The sequence below is a fragment of the Symphodus melops genome, assembly GCF_947650265.1.
Source record: "Symphodus melops genome assembly, chromosome: 5".
NCBI lineage: Eukaryota > Metazoa > Chordata > Actinopteri > Labriformes > Labridae > Symphodus > Symphodus melops.
Window position 1 is genome coordinate 20,922,471 of NC_136695.1, and position 19,957 is coordinate 20,942,427.

At 39.3% G+C, this 19,957-nt stretch overlaps 1 protein-coding gene and 1 long non-coding RNA gene across 5 annotated transcripts; both read right to left on the reverse strand.

Annotated features, from left to right (window-relative positions):
- Nucleotides 1-1,560: 1,560 nt before the first annotated feature.
- Nucleotides 1,561-3,035, reverse strand: LOC306824337. Its single transcript, XR_013779130.1, has 2 exons — nucleotides 2,806-3,035; nucleotides 1,561-2,593 (listed from the first exon to the last, which is right to left on the reverse strand). It is a non-coding gene; the product is annotated as an uncharacterized lncRNA (long non-coding RNA).
- A 757-nt stretch (nucleotides 3,036-3,792) lies between these two features.
- ca14 (carbonic anhydrase XIV) lies at nucleotides 3,793-14,497 on the reverse strand. Of its 4 annotated transcripts, none has more exons than XM_079343867.1 (13): nucleotides 14,200-14,497; nucleotides 13,859-13,882; nucleotides 11,504-11,683; nucleotides 11,135-11,280; nucleotides 9,763-9,858; nucleotides 9,589-9,655; nucleotides 9,108-9,265; nucleotides 8,071-8,197; nucleotides 7,285-7,308; nucleotides 7,101-7,185; nucleotides 6,894-6,927; nucleotides 5,324-5,377; nucleotides 3,793-4,691 (listed from the first exon to the last, which is right to left on the reverse strand). In XM_079343867.1, exons 1-12 carry the CDS (start codon nucleotides 14,267-14,269, stop codon nucleotides 5,366-5,368), a joined length of 1,023 nt encoding a protein of 340 aa, XP_079199993.1. In that variant the 5' UTR covers nucleotides 14,270-14,497; the 3' UTR covers nucleotides 3,793-4,691; nucleotides 5,324-5,365. The 4 variants fall into 4 exon arrangements, with proteins under 4 accessions (XP_079199993.1, XP_079199990.1, XP_079199991.1 ...); XM_079343864.1 differs by having other exon boundaries at nucleotides 6,886-6,927; XM_079343865.1 differs by lacking the exon at nucleotides 6,894-6,927 and having other exon boundaries at nucleotides 14,200-14,496.
- Nucleotides 14,498-19,957: the final 5,460 nt, after the last annotated feature.

Sequence of the window (19,957 nt, forward strand, 5' to 3'; positions counted from 1 at the left end):
TTTGTGTCTGAATGTGTGTATTTTATGTGACTGTGTGTGTGTGTCCGTCTGATGATGTCAGGGATTAGGAATGGCCATGGTTTAATGCTTCAGTGGAGGTCAACCTCTGGTCACTGTTACTGTATGCGTGGGTCCCTAAAGTCTCCAGAATTACCTGAAAGAGTGGTGATATATTTATGTGTTGTATTGTTTCTGAATTTTCTTGAACAGTGGTCAGCCTCTGGGAAAAAAAATCTGAAACGTAAATTTCAGTACATGCTGTGATTTCTCATCTTGAGAATTAAAGCTCCTGCGAGGAACTTTCAGATTATGTTGACTTTGGTGCCCCCTATTGACAAAGCAGTATTTCTTTCAGTCTTTGCTTTGATTGTCTCTTCTGCATTTGTAGGTCATGAAGAGACTATCAGTATCAGTATTTATGTCAGTCTGTTTCATAACCAGCTCCTCATAGTAGCTTTAACCTATACATAGAAAACACTAGAAAACTGTATCTAGAATAAGATAAACAGATGTCAAATAGTTCACTGGGGCAGATGGAAAGTTGAACCTGATTTATTAAATAGTTCCTGAGTTATTTCCAATGGGATTAAATCTAACCATTCCAATTTAGGCATTTGTGCTGTTTTTTTTTGCTTTGTTTTGTTTTTTGTTTTTTGTTTTTTTAGCTTTACTGCGCATAAAAATATTTTCATAAAAAGTTTTAATTTTTTGAAATTTTACCTGACTCAATTTTTTTATGAAAACATGATCTATTCCGATGTTTTTGATCTCACAGTAACTTTTTCCGAAACTATATTTATATTATTTCCGAAACTAAACTTATTTTTTGTTTTTCAATGATCACTGAGATATTTCAGAGAAACACTGAATAAAATCTGTGTTTGGAGCACAGGCAGTGAGTAGTTAGGTTCCAGCGGATCTCCTGATGCTCTTTAAGGGAACTATTCAAACCTTATCACGTCACAGTAATGCAGTGTTGAAGACGGTTTCTCCTTGCTCCCTGAGCTGTAACGTTGTGTATGAGTAACTCTAGTGACATCTAGTGGTTAAAACGTGCTGCGGTCATGGCTCCTGACTTGCACCATGAACCTTTGGCTTATCCACAAGATTTCAGAGCATGTGAAGACAAGGTGACCTGTTTACCCGACTCTGACTCAACTGTTATTAATGTTAGTTTCAGTTTGTTCGCACTAATACAATTCAGAAGAGCTGAAAACAGTGACTACTAAAATATGTTAAGAATACATGTAAATAACAATTTATGTAATAAGGAAATGAAATCATCTGCATCAGTAGATCAGTTGATGTTGAATCTAGAGCTCATACCAGTTAATTTAAAGGAAGTAAAAAAAACGTCCTTTATTCAAAGTGACATTTTTGTACTGAGAACAAAGAAGTGGTTTAAGTGGACTCCTTTATATATACAGCTTATTCACGTGACCCCCTGACTTTCATTGTGATTCTTGCCATCTTCAAAGCCAAGAGTTCTGCATGTCTCTGCTGTGATATTGTTTCACATCAGACACAGTGTAAAAATAACTGTCCATCAAGCTCAACTCATTGTTTACAAGAACCTTTTTTTTAATAAAATAAATGTGATGAAGCCTGAAATGTAAGTAAATCCCTTTTGAATGTCTGATTTTATTCCTGCCCTTTAAATATCAAATACAGAACAAATCTGTGCCCAACGTTATACTTTCACTTTAAATACAATCAGAACAACAATCATATCTCTCAGATAATACATGATTGGTATCAAAAACAAACTCACTTATAAACATGCATTGTAATATAATAGGAGCTTCTTTTTTTTTTTTTTACAAGGAAACATTTCTTAAAAATTGACATTTTCTTGATGTTGATTGAATACTTCCCTTTTTTTTAAAACCAAAAACTTGTCAGAATACATGTAAAGGCTTAAATGTTTTTCCTGAAATGTGTTGAGAATCAGATTGTTAAAACTGTCCTCTCATAAAGACATTCATCGTCTTATCTAGTTTCTTATATATAAAACAATAAAAAGCAGAGCAAATAACAACCAGAGCCATGTTGTTCTGAAGCTGGGAGCCTCGTCTTTGCTGTCTGGGTCCTGGCAGCCTCCAGCGTTGTTATCAGGCTTTAAGTCCTTGGGGTTTCCCTCAAAGTGGACAGGTAGACACTGATTGTCCAGAACCTCACAGGCTAGGATCAGATGTTTGGTTTCTCTTCGGACGCTTCTGATCCCGCACGTGCCCGGCTCGCTCCTCACTGTGATGAAATCGAAGGTCCGACGGCTGATGCACAGGTTCTCCTGGAACCTTTTCCCTCCTTGATTGGTGCACACACTCTTAACCCTGTCCAGGTCCTTTGGGTGGAGGAAGGACTGGGTGGGTCTGTCACAGCCCCCGTTGTTCTTGATGTAATTCTCCCAGTCGTTATTGTTCAAAGACTCAGGTATACCAGCGCGTATGTGTCGTTTGGAGAAAGTGTTGAAGCCGTTGTTCCACCTGGAGCGCTGGCAGGGAGCGTCGTTTTTAGCAGATGTTTGATGAACCAGCAGGAGACAGACGGCCAGCGTGAGGAAAGCCCTTAGAGCTGCCATTGTCCAGCAAAACTATGAAACAAAGTCACAACAGAATGAAGAAACACTAAAGCCTTTTGGGTTTGACAGAAAAAATACGACACATCTTAAAATAAACAGTCTGTCTTCAAGAGGAAAGTCTGAGTCATCCGTCCGTCTGTAGGCTACAGTTTCTTTGGTTTTTCAACATCATGAAAGGAGCAGAGGAAGTAGATCACAGCTGCTTCTTCTGATAACTTCCCTACCTGGTTTTGGCAGAAGAGAGGATCTTAGCTAGAAATGATCTAAAAGCTGCAGCTGTGAAGTCTTCTTTTTCCTTCAGTTACGCTTCCACATTTCACTTCCTGTAACAGGGAGTAACCTTAAGTGCACGTGCACTACCTAAATCTGTCCACACGGCTGTCATGGAGAGAAGCGGTTCAGTTCACGCTATAAATAACATGTAGTCTATGTCTGTGTGTGCTGTTTGTTTGTTGATTGTACAGAAACATTGACAAAGCATCCTCATTAGTTCATCTGATTTCGGACTTCTTTTCAATCTAGCTGGTTTAGCATAGGACCGAGACAACCACTTGATAATGGACACTTTATTAAAAACCTATTATGTCTTCCTCCTATTGGTCTGTTTTAAATATAATTTCATATTTCTCCAACACATTAATGAACCATTGTGTGTTACTTCTGATAAGCAGGTAAATATACAGAGGGAACTAATGGGCTTTGTTTCATGTCCCAGCTGTCTGCTCATTAAAATCAGTTCAAGGTTAAAACTCACTTATTTCTTTGATCTGTGCTTTACGTCATGACAATAAACGTCTGTTGCCAAAACCTTTTGTAACCCTTGAAATCATGGCTTTATCGTCTGAAGGAAAAAATTGAAAACCACATTAAATGGGTATGGAATAGAATTAGGTGTACCATGTTTACTAAACTGTTCAACATAATCAAATCTTAACTTAATCTAAAAATGTGGGCAAGATGTTATTAGTGATCCCTAAAGGGTTTATCAACTATTTTTGTTGTTTGGTACGTATTGTATTTTATTGTGTGTGTGTGTGTGTGTGTGTGTGTGTGTGTGTGTGTGTGTGTGTGTGTGTGTGTGTGTGTGTGTGTGTGTGTGTGTGTGTGTGTGTGTCAGACGCTTTTTTCTGTAGAATTACTCAAAAGTCACTTACACAAAAAAAGCTGCTAATCGTCTCTCACATTCAATGACAAATTCAAACAAGTTCTGGTTCCTATTCAAGTATTTTAGTGAGGTGCCCTCTCAGACAAAATATGAACAGCAAAATAATCCATCAGAAGAAAACATGATGAGCACATGTACATACAGATAGAACTCATCCATTGACAACATAATGTTCTAAAAGGAGTCCAGAGGTGTTCACTTTATACATCACATTTTAAATACCACATACAGCCTTCTTTACTCACTCCTCCAGTGTGCTTGAGTGACAACATTGTACATTTTGTGTCAATGCTCTAAAAAAAAAACTGGTGCAAAAGAAAACAATAATTTGACATTGGATATGAATTCCTGGGTAAACATTTGAGAAGTCTATGACATTTCATACAGTGCAGTGTGCTTGTGTTTCGAGGCAGGAATAACGAGATTTAACAACAGTCCCGACTTGTGACACAAAGACAAATACATTTAACAAAGTATTTACATGAACCAGTCATGACTCCCCAAGCATTGCACGGGCAAACATACGACTCAGAGCCAACAAACCGACATACTGAAACCAAGTGTTTCTGTGCAAACTGAAATACACAATAAAAAATAGACCAACATCTCTGAATTTGGTTGGAGACAACAGAAACAGGCTACTAATCCACAAAGAAACTGTAGCTACCCACTTTAGTTCATGTTTTAAAGAATGCTTTTTTTTCTTCCTTGAAGCTTAAAAGTGAAAACTTGTTTTGCTTTCTTTCTCACCAGGAGACGTGTGTCATTGATGAAAAGTGTGTGTGACTGTCCGAACATGAATAAGAACGGCTGAGTTGGACTGTTGGTGTCGGCTACGGCTCCGTCTGAGGGGACGGTGACGCTTCTTCTTTCTTTTCTCCTACAGAAGCCGAGTTCATAGCCACATCGAGTTTGATCTCTTTTGCTTTTTCAGGTTCTTTCATCCTAAAACATGAAAGAGAAGAGTTATTCCAGCTCTCTGAATCGTCCCATTCAGTGCAAGGTAGCTGTCAGGGTGTAGTTTGTTACATGGTCCAGCAGAGGTCCTTATTTGTTAAAAAATGAAGTCGTTAAGGGTTCTGGTATTCTTTTAAATTTGTAGAGAATCTCTTAATGTTGCATTTAAAGTCTTTCTGCCCACCAAGAGTGGGATGTATTTAACAATAGTGAATCAGCTCGTTAAAAAGGCAGATTCATTCTTTTACAAAGAACACAATGTGAAGAAATGTGCTGATGTAGAAACATAGCCAGAACGTTTGAGTCATACTGTGTGCACTGAAACAAGAGCCAGCTGACAAATCTTCATAATTAAAGGATTATTTCACTTAATGTTAACAGTGTTAAAGAATGTCTAAGACAGAGACCTCACTATGGGAATTGCCTTAAAGCCAGTAATGTGCATACATGTATAAAACCTCATTCCTCACAGTCTGAGGAATTTCTTGAAGCACTAATACTCTAAGAGGAGGGTTAAAGTCTAGCCCGAGAGGATCAGTCAGTATGAATGGGTGATTAATGTTAAGAGAAATGGACGAGTGCAGGCTCGGGGTTTAAAGGTGATGATTTCAAACAGTGACCTTGGCATGGGAGCGGGCCGGTTATTGTGTAGGACGTCCCAGCTAGAAGTAGAGCTGTCGCAGAGCAGAAGACACAATCACATGACCAAAACAGAGTGAACATTTTAAAGAGACGGTTTGAAAACAAATGGAACGAAGAAGAGTATTTTTCTTCTCCCTCTTCCACATTTGGAGTCATTTTACACAGCTATGCCGGGAGTTCCCAAAGGAGGAAGTAAAGGGTTGATTAAATGAGGAAAAAAGGAAAAAAATTGTAAAATCAAATTTGTAATGTGATCCCAAGTTAATATTTAATTCCTTTAATTTGCAGAGCTCATATCGAAAGTGATCCCAGACAGTTGCTGGAATTGCAATCGGAATTAGAAACTTTGGGAACCCCTGACGAAGCCACTGAGAGATTTAATCATTAACTCGTGGGACTGGGAAGAAAATCACACATTTTTTATTTTAAAGAGGCAGTGATGAAAGGACATTTAAGGAGTATTGGGGAAATAGGCTCATTATTGCTGCAGAGGTCAGAGTATCAGATTATCCTCAGCGCTGATCTTGAGAGGACTTTAAGCATTTATGGTGAAATGTTACAAAGAGGATTACACATTCACTTTCAATAGGAGCACTATGATCACTTTCTCAAGGCTGTTTGACTTTTTTATAACAAGCAGTTTTTGTCAATATCGACTGATTTTCTATTCCATTACAAAATCAAAGTCCCCCTCGATAACTGAATGTGAATGTAACAAAGTTTGAGGGGCTTTGAAGGCAACACAGCTTTCTGTGCTGCAGAGTGAAAGGTGTTTCTCTTTGTCCATACCCCTACATGTACAATGGTGGACCAAACATTAGTTTTTGTTTATTATAATGATGGCTCACAATTAAAGCATTTGTTAGGGTCTTTTATTCCGTGTCGATTTTGGCGCCCCCTGTGGGCTAAGCTGTGTGTCTTATCTCTTCTGATCCTTATTTCACCAGGAAAGCAAATTCGATAAGAAATCTTAATATATAATATATATATGATATAATATATAATAAAACCTTTTTTCCATGAATGTCCTGGCCAAGATCCTGTAAATATATGTACAGTAAAGCCTGAAGACTAATGACCTAGCTGTTGGTTTTACGCCCCATGTAGGTAAATCATAGTCCACCAAGTACATGGTCCAGGTTTTGGACCTGGACCAGCAACCTGTGGCTCCTTTTCCACATGTCATTTCCCGCTCTTTCACCCAAGTTCCTTCAGATTCCTTAATATTCTCTTTTTAAAAAAAAACCTTACTGTGTTTCTGTTTTTTTAAACATGTCATTCAACTCATCGGCTGAAAAACAGCTACATTTTTCCAATTCGAACATATCTGTGAAACGTGTGGGGCAGACTCTTAATGTCTCTCCATCAGCCTTTTGATATCTATAAAAATTGGATATTTTGTGAGTTGTGCAGTCCGCTGTTAGTGATCCAAGATCAGCGCTTCGGGATATTTGTCAATTGCAAAAACAGGAAGTCATTAAAGAAAACACAGTCAGTTCTAGTCGTGCATCCTTGTCAGTACTAAAATCAGGTAAACCACCTGTTTACCGCAACTGTTTCAAGATGGAGGAGTGTAAAAAATCTGCCAAAAGACAGGAGACAGAGATTGAGGAGGGATTGGATATTTGTGAACAGGGACAGCTTCCACATGCGACCCAGTTAAAGCAGAACAGCAGCAGACTGGTGGCTCGCATCTGCCTCAAACAGCACAAACAGAGCAGCAAACAGCAGCGCTGATAGGATCGAACCTCTTACCGTATCGTCTTCACAATGAAGCGAACAATCACTGCCAGTCCTACACAGCCACACATCACTCCTATCACTATAGCAGTGACTTCACCTGCAGGAGGACACAGAGCACTGTGACTGTCAGGACAAAAACAAAACAACAACAGCATTGCATTGATGACAGTTTCATGATAAACACATGAAGTCTTACCAGAAGAGAGCTCTTTTCCCGATTCTGCAACAAAGAAAAGATTTCATTATTTATCTCTCAGTCTCTTAGTTCACAGCCTTTAATTAGTTGGCTGATGTCAGCAGAATCTGCAGTTCAGCTGGTTGAAAACATGATGTCAGGCCACTGTCGATGCCTTTTTACAGCAGTGCTGATTTCACAGGCCTTCCAGTTCAGTCACTCACCACAAAAGGCACTACACAAATTCCCTCTCCTTTGTCTTTGTCTGCCACTCTGTCTCCCTCTCTGTGTCTCCTCTTCCTCTCCCTTTTTCTCCAGTTAGTCCTCTGTGTTGACAATGGAGTTAGTGTTCAGTTTTTTACTCTCTAATCAGCCCGCAAACAAGCACAGCTCCCCGTTTTTTTCCCACCGGTTCACCTTTTTTTTCTGACTTTCTTTCTCTTCACTTGCCTTGCAAAGCTTTTTCCCTCCGTCGAGGTCACGGATAATCCTTAATATTTACACATTCCACTTTTCTCTCTCTGCATGGGTTGTTCTAATTGCTAGCTTTGACCTGCATGGCTGCCCTCTGGCTTTGAGTTTGGTTTGCGTTCTGAGCAGCAGGCTGGCATCACAATCCAACAGTTGAAGAGGTGCTGTGAGGGTGAAACTCGAGATGTCACCTCAACTTTTCTGTGACCTTTTGCAGCCTCACTGTCAAGTCTTTGAAAGATTGGCCCACTTCTAAACTCTAAAAGGGATTCCTTATAAGGTAGTATTTTAAAAAGGGCTCATTTAATGATAAATAAGCCCTTCTGTGTGTCTTGCCTGCGGTGAAGGAGGAGAAGACCACTCTGTGGTTGAGGGCTTGTGTTGTGCGGTAGTTGTCCTGCAGCAGCATCCTGTCTGGCTCGTCAGATTTACTCGAGTAAAGTAACGTCTCCATCTTCAGCAGCTTCATTGAAGAGGTGAAAGGGGAAAAGTGAGGTTAACATAGTAAAGCTACTATGCACTCAACAAAAAGTGAGTTAATTTACTAATGTGGAAATAAAAAAAAAAAAACGTCTGTCGTTAAACTGAAAAGTCGTTTCATGGTAGCCTTGGGGTAAGTGGGCGCTGCTTCACGTATATTAGCTGAAGTCCTCCCAGCGGACGGCCGGGTTCGTCTCCAACCTATGTCACTCCCTCATCCACATGTCACTCCCTACTCTCTCTCTCTCTCTCTCTCTCTCTCTCTCTCTCTCTCTCTCTCTCTCTCCTATTTCTCTAAATCTATTTGCTGTCCTCTCTCTAAAATAAAAGGAAAAAAAATCCCAAAAATGAAACTTTAAAGAAAGTTTGTTATGCTCCAGTCGTTTTAATTCAGTGACAAAATGTTGAACATTCACTGAGTCATTTGATTCATGAGTGATCTGTATTCCAGCTTGACTTTGTTTTGGAACAAATGAAGTAACAGAATAAAAGAAAGGCCTTTGATACTCCTGTTGAATAACAATGTTAATGAATAACGATTCAACAGGACTATAACAATTCATCTGCATGACAAGATTACACCAAAGACTTGTCACAGCTATTTTTTTTTTTTTTTACTGCTTTTTTAGGCTGCAATGTTAATCATAAAAATCCTCTTCATACTTTGGCTCTAAACAAACTGCAATGCCAAGAGGAGGTAATGCCAGTAAAGGAATATCTCCTTTATCCCATCTAATAATTGAATTAAGAGTGTATTTAGGATTTCTTTGACAGAGGCAGTCAGATCTATTGCAGACTGAAAACAACTTTCCTAAGTCTCATCGTGTGGAGGCCAGTCTCTCCCCCTGGTAGGGATGGTTACATTTTCATTATTCTCAGCATGTCTGTCTTACTTGTGCCTTTGAGATTTGAACCCTCTCGTGGAACAGAGTCCAGATGACACTCTGGTAGCAGGGTGGCGTTGTCAGTGAACCATTGTAGCGATGGTATCGTCCCAGGTCCTTGGGGAGCAGAGACTGGACGTCAAAGGCTGGGATGAACACCTTCTGATCTACCAGTGGGTGGAAGCAAGAAAGAAAAAAAGGATTTGACGTCTAAAAAATACTTCTGAATTCAAACGGTAATATTTATCCTCTGAAATAAACTCTGTATATATGCTGTTTCATATTCCCATCATTGTTAATATCTCAAAGGGCTACAGCAATTTATTTCTTTTTATGCTATATTGGAAACGTTTTATCGTCACATGGCTTCTTTCTCAGCAGTGAGGGAAAAAACAGTCAAGGCATTGACTAACATTGTGTAATTTACTTATACCTAATTATAAATAAAAACTAATGTAAATATAGTTCTATAAAATTCAAGCAGATTTACCAGCATGTCTGATGCGGCTCAGGTAGTTGAGGATGTTGTTAAATGCCGGGTTTGTCTCCTCACCTGTCTGGGAAAACAAACCTCAGGCTACCATGTTTATGAAATCACAACCGTGTTCTACTTGTGCTTTCGTAACATTTTGCAGGACTTCTGTTTGTCGCCCTGCTTTATTACCACAATGAGAATTCCTAACACAGCCAGGCCGTCTCTCTTGGTCATGGCTGTGGACATGTTGGGGTAGAGCTCAGAGTTGTAGTGAACCACGTGCAGCTGGAGAGAGACGGAGAAGGAATAAGAATACGAGTAAGAAAGTGACTCTGCATTTGTCCTCGTGTTTAGAGGAAGAGTAGAGGACAGAGAGAGTCGACAGAAAGAGAGCTGCGTGCAGGACTTTGATTTCTCTCTTTGGAATAGTGTGACCCACAACAATAAAGAGCGACAAGGAGACTGATGTGAATGAAAAAGAGCTTAATTGTTGCATTATGTAATGAGACCTCTCATGCATGTCTGGTTTGTTTTTCCTCGCCTTCATTCTGTTTTTTCCCCTCTTTCTTTCGGCATGGTGTTTGCACTTTTAAATCCTCCCCGTCCACTCAGCTCTGAATTAAAGCCGAGCCGAAACAGGGATGGATGGAGAGAACTGAGGTGCGGAGATATTTAAAGTTATTACGCCATTCTTTCAACATTTTTCCTCCATGGCTGAATCTCTGACAGTGAACATCTAAGTCTTCTTCTGTTTAGTTTTTTTTCTGCCTACTCTATAGGTTTTTGTAGCTTGAGCACATTTTTACAAAGAAATGCACACTTTCTTTTTATGCCATAACCTCGAAATATGTAGCTAAAAACAAATGTTTGTTCAGAGTTCACAATACATATCCAAAGTTCTGTTCTTCATCAGTCTCCTTCAAATATTCAATTGACTTTCTATTTGAGAAAGTCAAGCTGTAATTTTTCACATTTGAGGAGCTTGAACTGGAAAAGGTTCAGTAATTTGCAGGGAAAAAAAGGCAGCTATAGTGAACTAATCTATATTTTTTTTTTAAAAGTGCATCTTTCTGTTTGTTGCTGCTCCAGGTGCCAAAAACATTCAGCCTCATTTTTAAAGTATCACAGATTCATTGACAAAAAAACACTTAATGAATAAACTGGGATTTTGCAAAAGAGTATTTTGAAGCTGCAAATGTTCCTTTTCATTCAAATATAAACGTTCATGTCTGTACAGTAAACACTTTTAGAACAAGAACTTGTATTACCTGATATGTAAAAGACTTATGAGACTCTTTCCTTGTATAATTCAAATCATTTAAATCCTTTCAGCTTCGCAAATGTCACTGTAAACTGGGTAGTGTGTGTGTGTGTGTGTGTGTGTGTGTGTGTGTGTGTGTGTGTGTGTGTGTGTGCGTGTGTGTGTTTTATCATTGTATCTTTTCTGTGTAATCTATCATCATCTCACTGCTCCACTCTGACCTTGACTCAGTTCACCTCTGATTGTTTTTGCACTTGTGAATGGATTGAAGCTATTACCGTGAGCTGCTTTTAAATGTACCTCTGCATCTGCACTGAGCCCGTTGATGGTGTGTTCACTGCCCCCGTGGCTCGGCCCGCCGCTGCCCCAGTGAAGATGTAATTGCACCGCTGTGAAGAGCCACGGTAGACCCCGGATACCCATCCACTCTGGCAGCTCGATCACAGCTGAAGAAAACACAGAGGAAAGATAACCCAACATGAAAAACATACATTGTGAAGAATATATCTAAAAGAAGGACTTAAAAATAATATATCTTAAATATAATTAATGGGGAGTGAAAAGACTGTTGCCAGGTTACAGTTGAGGATGGTGCGGTAAAAACAGATCAACCATAAACCTGTGAGAGGTTCATACTAGGAGGCGGAAATCTGTTTCTACCATAGTTACCTGTGTGTCCGTTATTGTACAAGGTGAAGGGCCTGTTGCCATGCTGATCGTAGCCCAATGGGGTCAAAGGCATCAAACCCGGGTCATATTTAGTCTGCGTGGTTACCACGTCGACAGGGGACTGCGAGGTACCTCCACATTCAGGGAAATACTCCGACCACTCACTCTGACCCACCAAGCCTTTGACAGGAAAAAAGACAGAAACGGTGACGACACCAAATCACACAGCCCACTGGCTCACAGTCATCCAGTGAAAAGCCTTCATTGATCAGAGAGTAATTATACAAGACAATTAGTGCACTCTGTTTTTAGTCCTCAGCTTCATGGTGGTCGCATCAATAAAACATTTAAATTCAATTTCATTTGTTAACTCCTATAAACATGGTTAGCATTTCAATATTATTAGAGTATTTAAAAGTAAAAATGGAAATGACAGGAATGATCAAGTTATATGTGTACTCTGCTTTATTATTTGTAAATAATTTATCAACATTTTGGATTTACTGACCAGAAAATAAGTGCAATGATATTCAACAATTTATGTTAAAAAACGATAAAAACGAAAAATGATTTCAGGAGAGTAACTGAGGTCCTGATTCAGTGAGTAAAAAAAAAACTTCTCAGCCACATTGCATGATAAAAGACAAAAAAAAAGCGTCTGAAAGAAAAGAGTCAGAATCTGAATTTCAATTGCGAAGGAAAGGAATGCTTTAGAAAACGGGACACCACTGACAAAAATGTCCTGATGGTGTGCAAAAAAAATTAAAACTGTAAGACCTAATTAAAAACAATGTTTACATAATTTACTGCTTATGAAAAATGGTAAATGTGTATGATCCACACTAAATAAGGAGTGCTAATTAAGACTATTCGAGATGTAAACAACACATCCTACAACGACTCTCCCTCTGTCTGAACCCCCACCTCTAAGCTGTTCTCTGCTCAGACCCCTCTCTGCTCTCCACAGCAAAGCCTCACACCAAGACACGACTTCAAAAGTGAAACCCATGGCCCCGCCATTGGTTGTCATGGAGGTCTCTATGGGAACCAGAGGCCGAAAAGCCTGACCCTCTGCGCCCGCTCTACCTCAACTATGGCATGCTACCCCTGTCCTGAATACAATTAACAAAGTCACACACACACACACACACACACACACACACACACACACACGTACACAAATGCAGATTCACTCAACCACAGCATGATGAGGCAAGGATGGAACGTGAGGCTGAATTCCCCGTGATTACTTTACACAACACTTTGTTTTGAGGGGAGAAGAATCTCTGAAACCGCGTCATTCTGCTCTTCCTTGTGTGACGACATTTAAACATAACCAAACTGAATGAACGCCTCAGCTAACAAGCTCTGCAATGGCTGCTTTATACAGTTAGATGTCACAAAACGGGCCTACTCACTTATATAAACAACATGCTGAGGAAATGAACCTCTGTGACTTCCATTTAATAAATTCTGAAGCAAAACGTCCAACGGAAAGCTAAATGTAAGAGATGTATCACACAGAATATTTCCTATTGGTTTTGGAATACAGCTCATGTCACTGCACCATGACCTTGCCTCCATATTTTTCATAATAAAGCCTAAACGACCAATCCACAAGTTAGAATGCCAGTCAGCTCCAGGCACGGCCTCTCCACTTTGCTGTATGTATTCTCCTGAATACATGCAGAGTGGTGGCCTGTGCCCCATTCATTCCCACAATGTCATTGTCCACAGCATAGTTCAGCCAGTGTGCGCACACAACACAATCAACACATAGGTTATTGTGCGCTGCAACAATAAGAGTCCGATTTGGAGTGCTTTAGCCTCATCCCGTCCCATCTCCCTCTCTCCATCCAACACCCTCAGCCCTCGTGCACCTGCCTGCCTCGCTCGCTCGATCTGCCCTTTTTCTCGCCTTCTTCCTCTCTATCTGCCTCCACCCCTTCATCATCACTGTGTGAGTGCGGCACTCATGCCAGCTTGTTGAGCTGTAACTAATACAGACAGAGAGGGAAGAAGGGAAAACAGAGGGAGAAGAAATGAAAGGGGGGTGCAACAAATCTAACACAACTTACACAAGCTTCATTATAGAGATGCATGTTGAATAGGCGCACTATGGTCAGATAGATAATTATTTTCAGGGAATTAGCAGACAAGATTGCCCCCAATATATGATGTACTTGGCATTAAACTGCTTTACGTAGACAGAGAAATTTGTCGTGTTTATCCTGCCTCATAATAATAAAAAGTGAGGTTTACTCCTGGTCATAAAAGTCTGAGAAATCTAGCCACAGATAATACAATAAATCAAACATTGCTTTTATATGAAATGTGCTCAACAAATAAACTTACCTTTGTAGGTCCAAGGAATATCATCTGGAGAGAAAGAAAATAAAAATAATCTGAGTTGACAGAACTCTAAATTTGATTATTATAACAATGAAGAAGTTTGGGAAATGATGGTTTGATTTAATAAAATTATGAGACGTGTTTCTTAATCATGTCTTATCTACTGCTGAATCTCAAATCATTACAGTCCAATTCATAAAGTTTGGACAGTATTGTCCTCCAAACACTAAGTTACTACCGCCACACTGCTACAGCTCATACTGAAACACCAAAACAACCACCACACTAATATCAAAGAAACTCAAAGATCAGAAAAAGCAGATTATTGTGTAAATCAACCTTACCAGCAGCATGGGCAGCTGTCCACTGGAAACACAGAAGCATTAGAGGGATAAAAAGACCCAAAGAGTCCATGGTAGCCCTCCTTGCCCATACACAGAAATGAATAATAACGGACGGAGAGATGAGGAGCAAGTGGGAGAGGGAGAGAGGGAGGGAAGCATGCAGAGGAGGGGGAGACTGATGGGGTCCAGCGTCCCACCTGCCACAGCTCTGTGTGTGGATGTTACACGCTGTTACACAGGTCTCCGCTTTAGACAGGAGAAAAGTTTGTAAAGAAAGGGGAGAGAGGTGGGATGGGGGGCAGAGGTAGAGAGAGAAAACAGCAAAGAGGGACAAGTGAGTGAGAATTAATTCAGTGGTTAGTCGCTGGATAATGGAAGTGACACAGCAGAGAAGGAGAGGGTTAAAGAACGCAGGGCTAAAGGGAGGGGCTTGCGTCTAATGTTGGGTACAAAAGAGATTATTGGGGTACATACTGTAAGAGTGAATAAAAGATAAAGAGAATAAATGTAAGACAAAGTATGTATCAGTTAGAGAAATTGATGTGAATCCACAAGGAGGCCTGATAACCTTTCTAAAATGTTCAGTGTGATTCTGAAATCTTGTTTGACAATAAACTTCTTCAGATTACCCTTGTTCTTACAACGAGTGAAAATAGGATGGGAGAATAAGAGTTTACCGAGCTCTTGTGTCTCACTTGCTGACTAAGTAGGTAATTTTTCTTTTGAACAAAACTGTATTTAGATGGCAATACATGTTTAATTAAGCTCATAATAATACAAGGACAATATTATATTATATCCATTGTCTTTACAATCAATTACTTATTACGGGCCACATATTTCAGGTTGCATATCTTTAGTGTTTTAATATATTTACACTTTTCATGTCGATGGTTCATTTCAAGATGTCTACCCTGCAGCTTGTTGGAATTGAATCATATTTAGAGACATTGAGATTTCAAAATATGGAGATTCATAGGTTCTGAAATGTCAGTAAGCTTTACTTCAGTTCTGAATGAAGACAATGTAATTTACCAGGTATTGTTACATTTACCAGGGCACTGTGATTTTTTAAATTTTTTTATTTAATGATAGCAAAAACCCTCTTAAATAAACTCTCTATTAGCTGTGGGGTAAGGACACCCTTAAAAAAGGGATTTTTAATCTCAATGAGTTTTTCTTCCTGGTAAAATAAGGTTTTTAACATTATAGTATAAAACATTATTATAATATTTCAAATGAGTGACTATAAGGGTTATTTTTTAACAACATCCATAAAATAATATCAAATTGACATATTCTTCTGAAATGTGTGATATGATTGTTCTTATTTTCCCAGATGCACTTATTGTATGAATCAAGTTTATTTCATGTGTCATATATGCTGCTACATTTATTTTACTATATAAGATATGTGCTCATTAACTAATGTGTAAAAGGTCATTTGGTCACAGTAATCATATAGTAATTCCTGTGCTATGTATGTGTTAAACCAAATTCTGTTTCAGATTGATTTATTTGAAAACCACCATGGTGTTCAGAGTGAGGGTGCTTATATTTTTCAAGCAGCCTCACTGCCACACTGTCATGGCTGACTAAGGTGAAGAGAAAGGGGCAATGCATGGCTAACAGTGACTAAACTGAAATGCAGTGTTTGGCCTATAAGAATTGTTCAAAATGTAACTCCAGCTCTTTTGAAAGCATAAACTAGCATCAGATAGGGAGTGTTACGGGTTTTTGTCATCCAAACAGAAACCTGAAAACGTGTTTAAAAAATGTGCAATACACCTGATTTGATAAGGTTATATAAACTGAACATAATGTACACATATTATTGGACGAGTATTTCTACTTTTGAACACAAGGGGGAGCTCTCTTCACATGACATACTGCAGTTTTTACTGATTCCAGAAACGTAAATATGCTATCTAAAACATCAATTGTGTTCACGTGAATTGTGTAATTTCTTCCTCGAACATTGTATAAGAGAGGTTAACAGCCTTTAGTACACTAGCAGCAATACCGGAAAGACAGCGGTTCCTTTGATAGGAAACAGAGATTGACACAGCCACATATGTAGTCTGAAGCGTTTGATGTAACGCTCACGTGAGTGCATCTCTGCAAACTGCACACCCATTACGTCACCAAGCAAAGTTTAAGCGCAATGCTTTTATTGTACCTCAATAATCGATTATATTTGTGTTTTAGTGTCGATTTTCTTAAAATCTTAAAGACTATCCAGTTTAAAGTCACGTAAATAAGCCAAGTGCTTAGTCAGGAAAACAATAGAAATATAACTGCAGGCTAATGTTATAACAGAACTAAACAAATTAAGTGAGCTTACAATAACAGAAATGTAGATAAACCAGTATAACTTATTTCATGGTTTTAATCTTGATAGTCTCCTGAATTATAAACACATTGGTTACTGGTTGGCCTTTAAAAAAACGTATTTCCCCGTTATTCTCAAAAGGCAACAATGTAAAGAGATGGTTATAGCATGTAAGGAGCATACATGTGACTTGATCTGCATTGACAGTCTACATCGTTTTCTGTAACAACTTTTTCAGCTTTTACATCTGTACTTCTTCCATTCAGAGCACAGGGCAATGACTATAGACTACTGCTCTGTAGATACCGACAACAAAATGTTCAAATGAGTTTGGATTTCGGCCACTGAAGCCGCTTTTATTTGTTCTCCACTTCCTCTGTCTGACTCTCCATCTTTTCACGCTGTGTACTGGCTCGCTCAAACGTGAAGCGTTTCAACCAAATTATGCAACAGCCATAGCTTGTGCCGGCCTCCCATTGGTTGATCGATATTCCATTCTTGGGGCGTGGTTAGTGTGTTTTCCACACACGATTGGGCGGTTATTCGCAGGGGGCGTGTTAGCTGACTTCATTCACAAATCTTACAGCGGAGAGTCTCTTCGACATGTGAATATGAGCTGTGTTTATTGTGGCCAACACATGGCCCGGCTCCGCAAATGTGAAACGCTGCTGCTACAGCCTCAGAAGAACTAAACGACTTTCTCTATGGTGTTAAATAAGGCGAATGCTCATGAGAATACATTTAGGGGGGTTTTTTTCTGTAAGATTGCATCTGTTAAGACAGTCCGTTTAACTCTTTACATGTGAGAGCGGCACTTATTATAACAATGTGCTGATACTCTACTAAAACATATCCATGTGATCCAACAATGCCAGCATAGAATCAGCCTATCTACCTTAAAGAGCATATTGGGAACAGTGCAGTGACAAAGAAATACAGATTAAAACTGCTGAACTCAATTATCACAATGTAGCTGCTTTACATCCAATCATCAATGCTTAATACATCAAATTAATGCTGTTATAGTAATTCTGCTGCTTTTAGTGGAATGAACAAACGAATATAAGACACATGCAGTGATATTATTTAGAAAAACAATTCTAAAGGTATGGCTGTCCTGTCAGTGTTGTGTAAAATTCCTCTAGGTGAAGATACATTTTGAGTGTTAAGTGCATATTACTCAGACCAGTTCTTGCAAAGGGAATAAAGGATTTTTGTTGATGTTTTCCAGGGCCAGTTGGAATTTCTGTCTTCCAACTGGAAGAATGGTGGCGGGGCTGAGCGTTGTCCTCTGTGATCAGGTTGGTTTTCATGAAGACAGAGCAGTTCACATAGAGGAGGTTAGGATGAACCGATCATTTTTGTGTGATAGAGTTTTGTTTGGTGTTGAGGGACGGGTGAGATAGGCTGTTGAAAGTGAGGTTGGATTTAGTCAGAAGCGTCAAACCAGAGTTAAAATGTGTTTGCAGAGATTGTTGCCCAGCTGTCCTGGTTTTTAGGTGAAACGTGAGATATGATGCTCAAACTTTGCAAAGAAAGTGGAGACGGTTGACAGTTTAGTCTCTCTTAAGGCCCCTGTTTTCCATCAGGCGGGTCAGGTTTCTGTTGTGGTGTCTAACTATCACCACACCTACTTGTGCGTTTTTGCTTGACAGGAACTCCTGCATGCTTTCACAGTGACCAAAGCTGCAAGATCAACTTCATGAAAGGAGCATTAACAACATGTTATTCTATAGGACTATATACATTCTCCTTGTGTGAACCACAGGATCAGCTGCTGCACAAGCCTATAAGTCACTTTAGGACACAAGCCTCAGCAGTGAGGTAACTTACTTATATTCCCCAGATGCCCATAACTTTATCTTCACCTTAAGAAACCCCTAAGCACGTATCTTGAGGACCAGTTAGATGCTCAACACTTCTGTAGGTTGAAGCTTCACATTGTTACTACAATTGAATTTTCAAGAGTGTCAATACGACAACCCATGGTGAGAAGAGCACGAGAAAAACACAGCTGGGGGAAGGGACTAAAGGGGGAAGGGATAGATGGAGAGATGGAAATGATGGGGGTGGTCTTCAGCTCTCATGAACTCAGAGGAGGTTCATCAGGTTCATGTGCTGCAGAGGAATGCTGTGGGGGGTTGAAGAGCTTTTTTCTATGGACCTGGTCTCTGCAAGGTATACACAACATGACCTCTCTCCTGGTTTACTATTACCACAGGTTAAACATTATTGTGTGGTGACAATAAAAGGAAGGGGTTTGCTCACCTGGTGATGGGGTTACTAGGTTTTTGCACACAGTGACAATGCTCAAAGTCAGGTATTGTCAATCACACAAGGACACAAACAAGCCTGTTGTGTGTCAGTTGAGGAGTTGGGTCAGTGGGTTCATATGTATGTTGTATGCAACCCATGGGGGATGGGCAACCCCTTCATCCCTTCACTGCAACATGCAAGGCGCTTAGAGGCATCTACAGCTTCTCATGCTTTAACCCGGCATTTCACATCTAAAAATACCAACAAAGCCACCATAAACAGCATCCACCAACTAAAGACTCACGAGGAGAGAAAATGTCAATCCATAAGATGAGAATGGAACAGATGATCTGTGTGTGTGTGTGTGTGTGTGTGTGTGAGGGGCCATTGAGTTCAAAGTAGCCTAGAAGAGGGGGAAGCCATACATGCTCATAAATAACATTAAATAACAATAACACCTAGACACTGACATGCTTATTATGATCAAATCCAAAAGTAACATTTTGATTTATAGGTGCTTAATTTCCAACAATATATTATTGATTGTAGAATTTAAAAAAACATTATTGTTCATTATTTTTTTATTTATTGGGACAGTGTATATTAATCAATATTTCTGTCAATATGCCAGTTGGCCAAAAGGCTTGTGTCCATCTGTAGTCCCTGGAAGGATTTGAGGATAAGCGTTCCTAAAAGAGCAAAATAAAAAAAAATAAAAAAAGGAGAAAAGACAGGGTTTGGGCGAAAACACCTAACTTGAAAATGTTTCTGAAATCAAGAAATAGAAAAAAGTTGACAGAACCATGAGATATATCATTTTCATAGTTTGTGGCATGTTCAAATTGTTTGTGTTTTTGGCTTCTTCATTTTCATGTTGTGCACTGTACAGCTATGACACTTTTTGTTAAAGAATCCTTTGTAATATGTGTTACTGAATATTTAAGATGTTGAGCAGGTTTTTGAGTTTAACAAACAGCACAACTTAAAAAAAACATGTCCTTCACATCTTTTCTTTTCAATGAACGCCTAAGACTGTAGTTAGGGGGAGGGAGCCATTGGGATGTATAGTAGCATTTTTGCAAATATAAAAAGGGGTCATTTAATTAAATATAGGGTTACTGATGTTGCCTGGCGACAGACTAAAATTAACCTGTTCCATGATCAACTCAC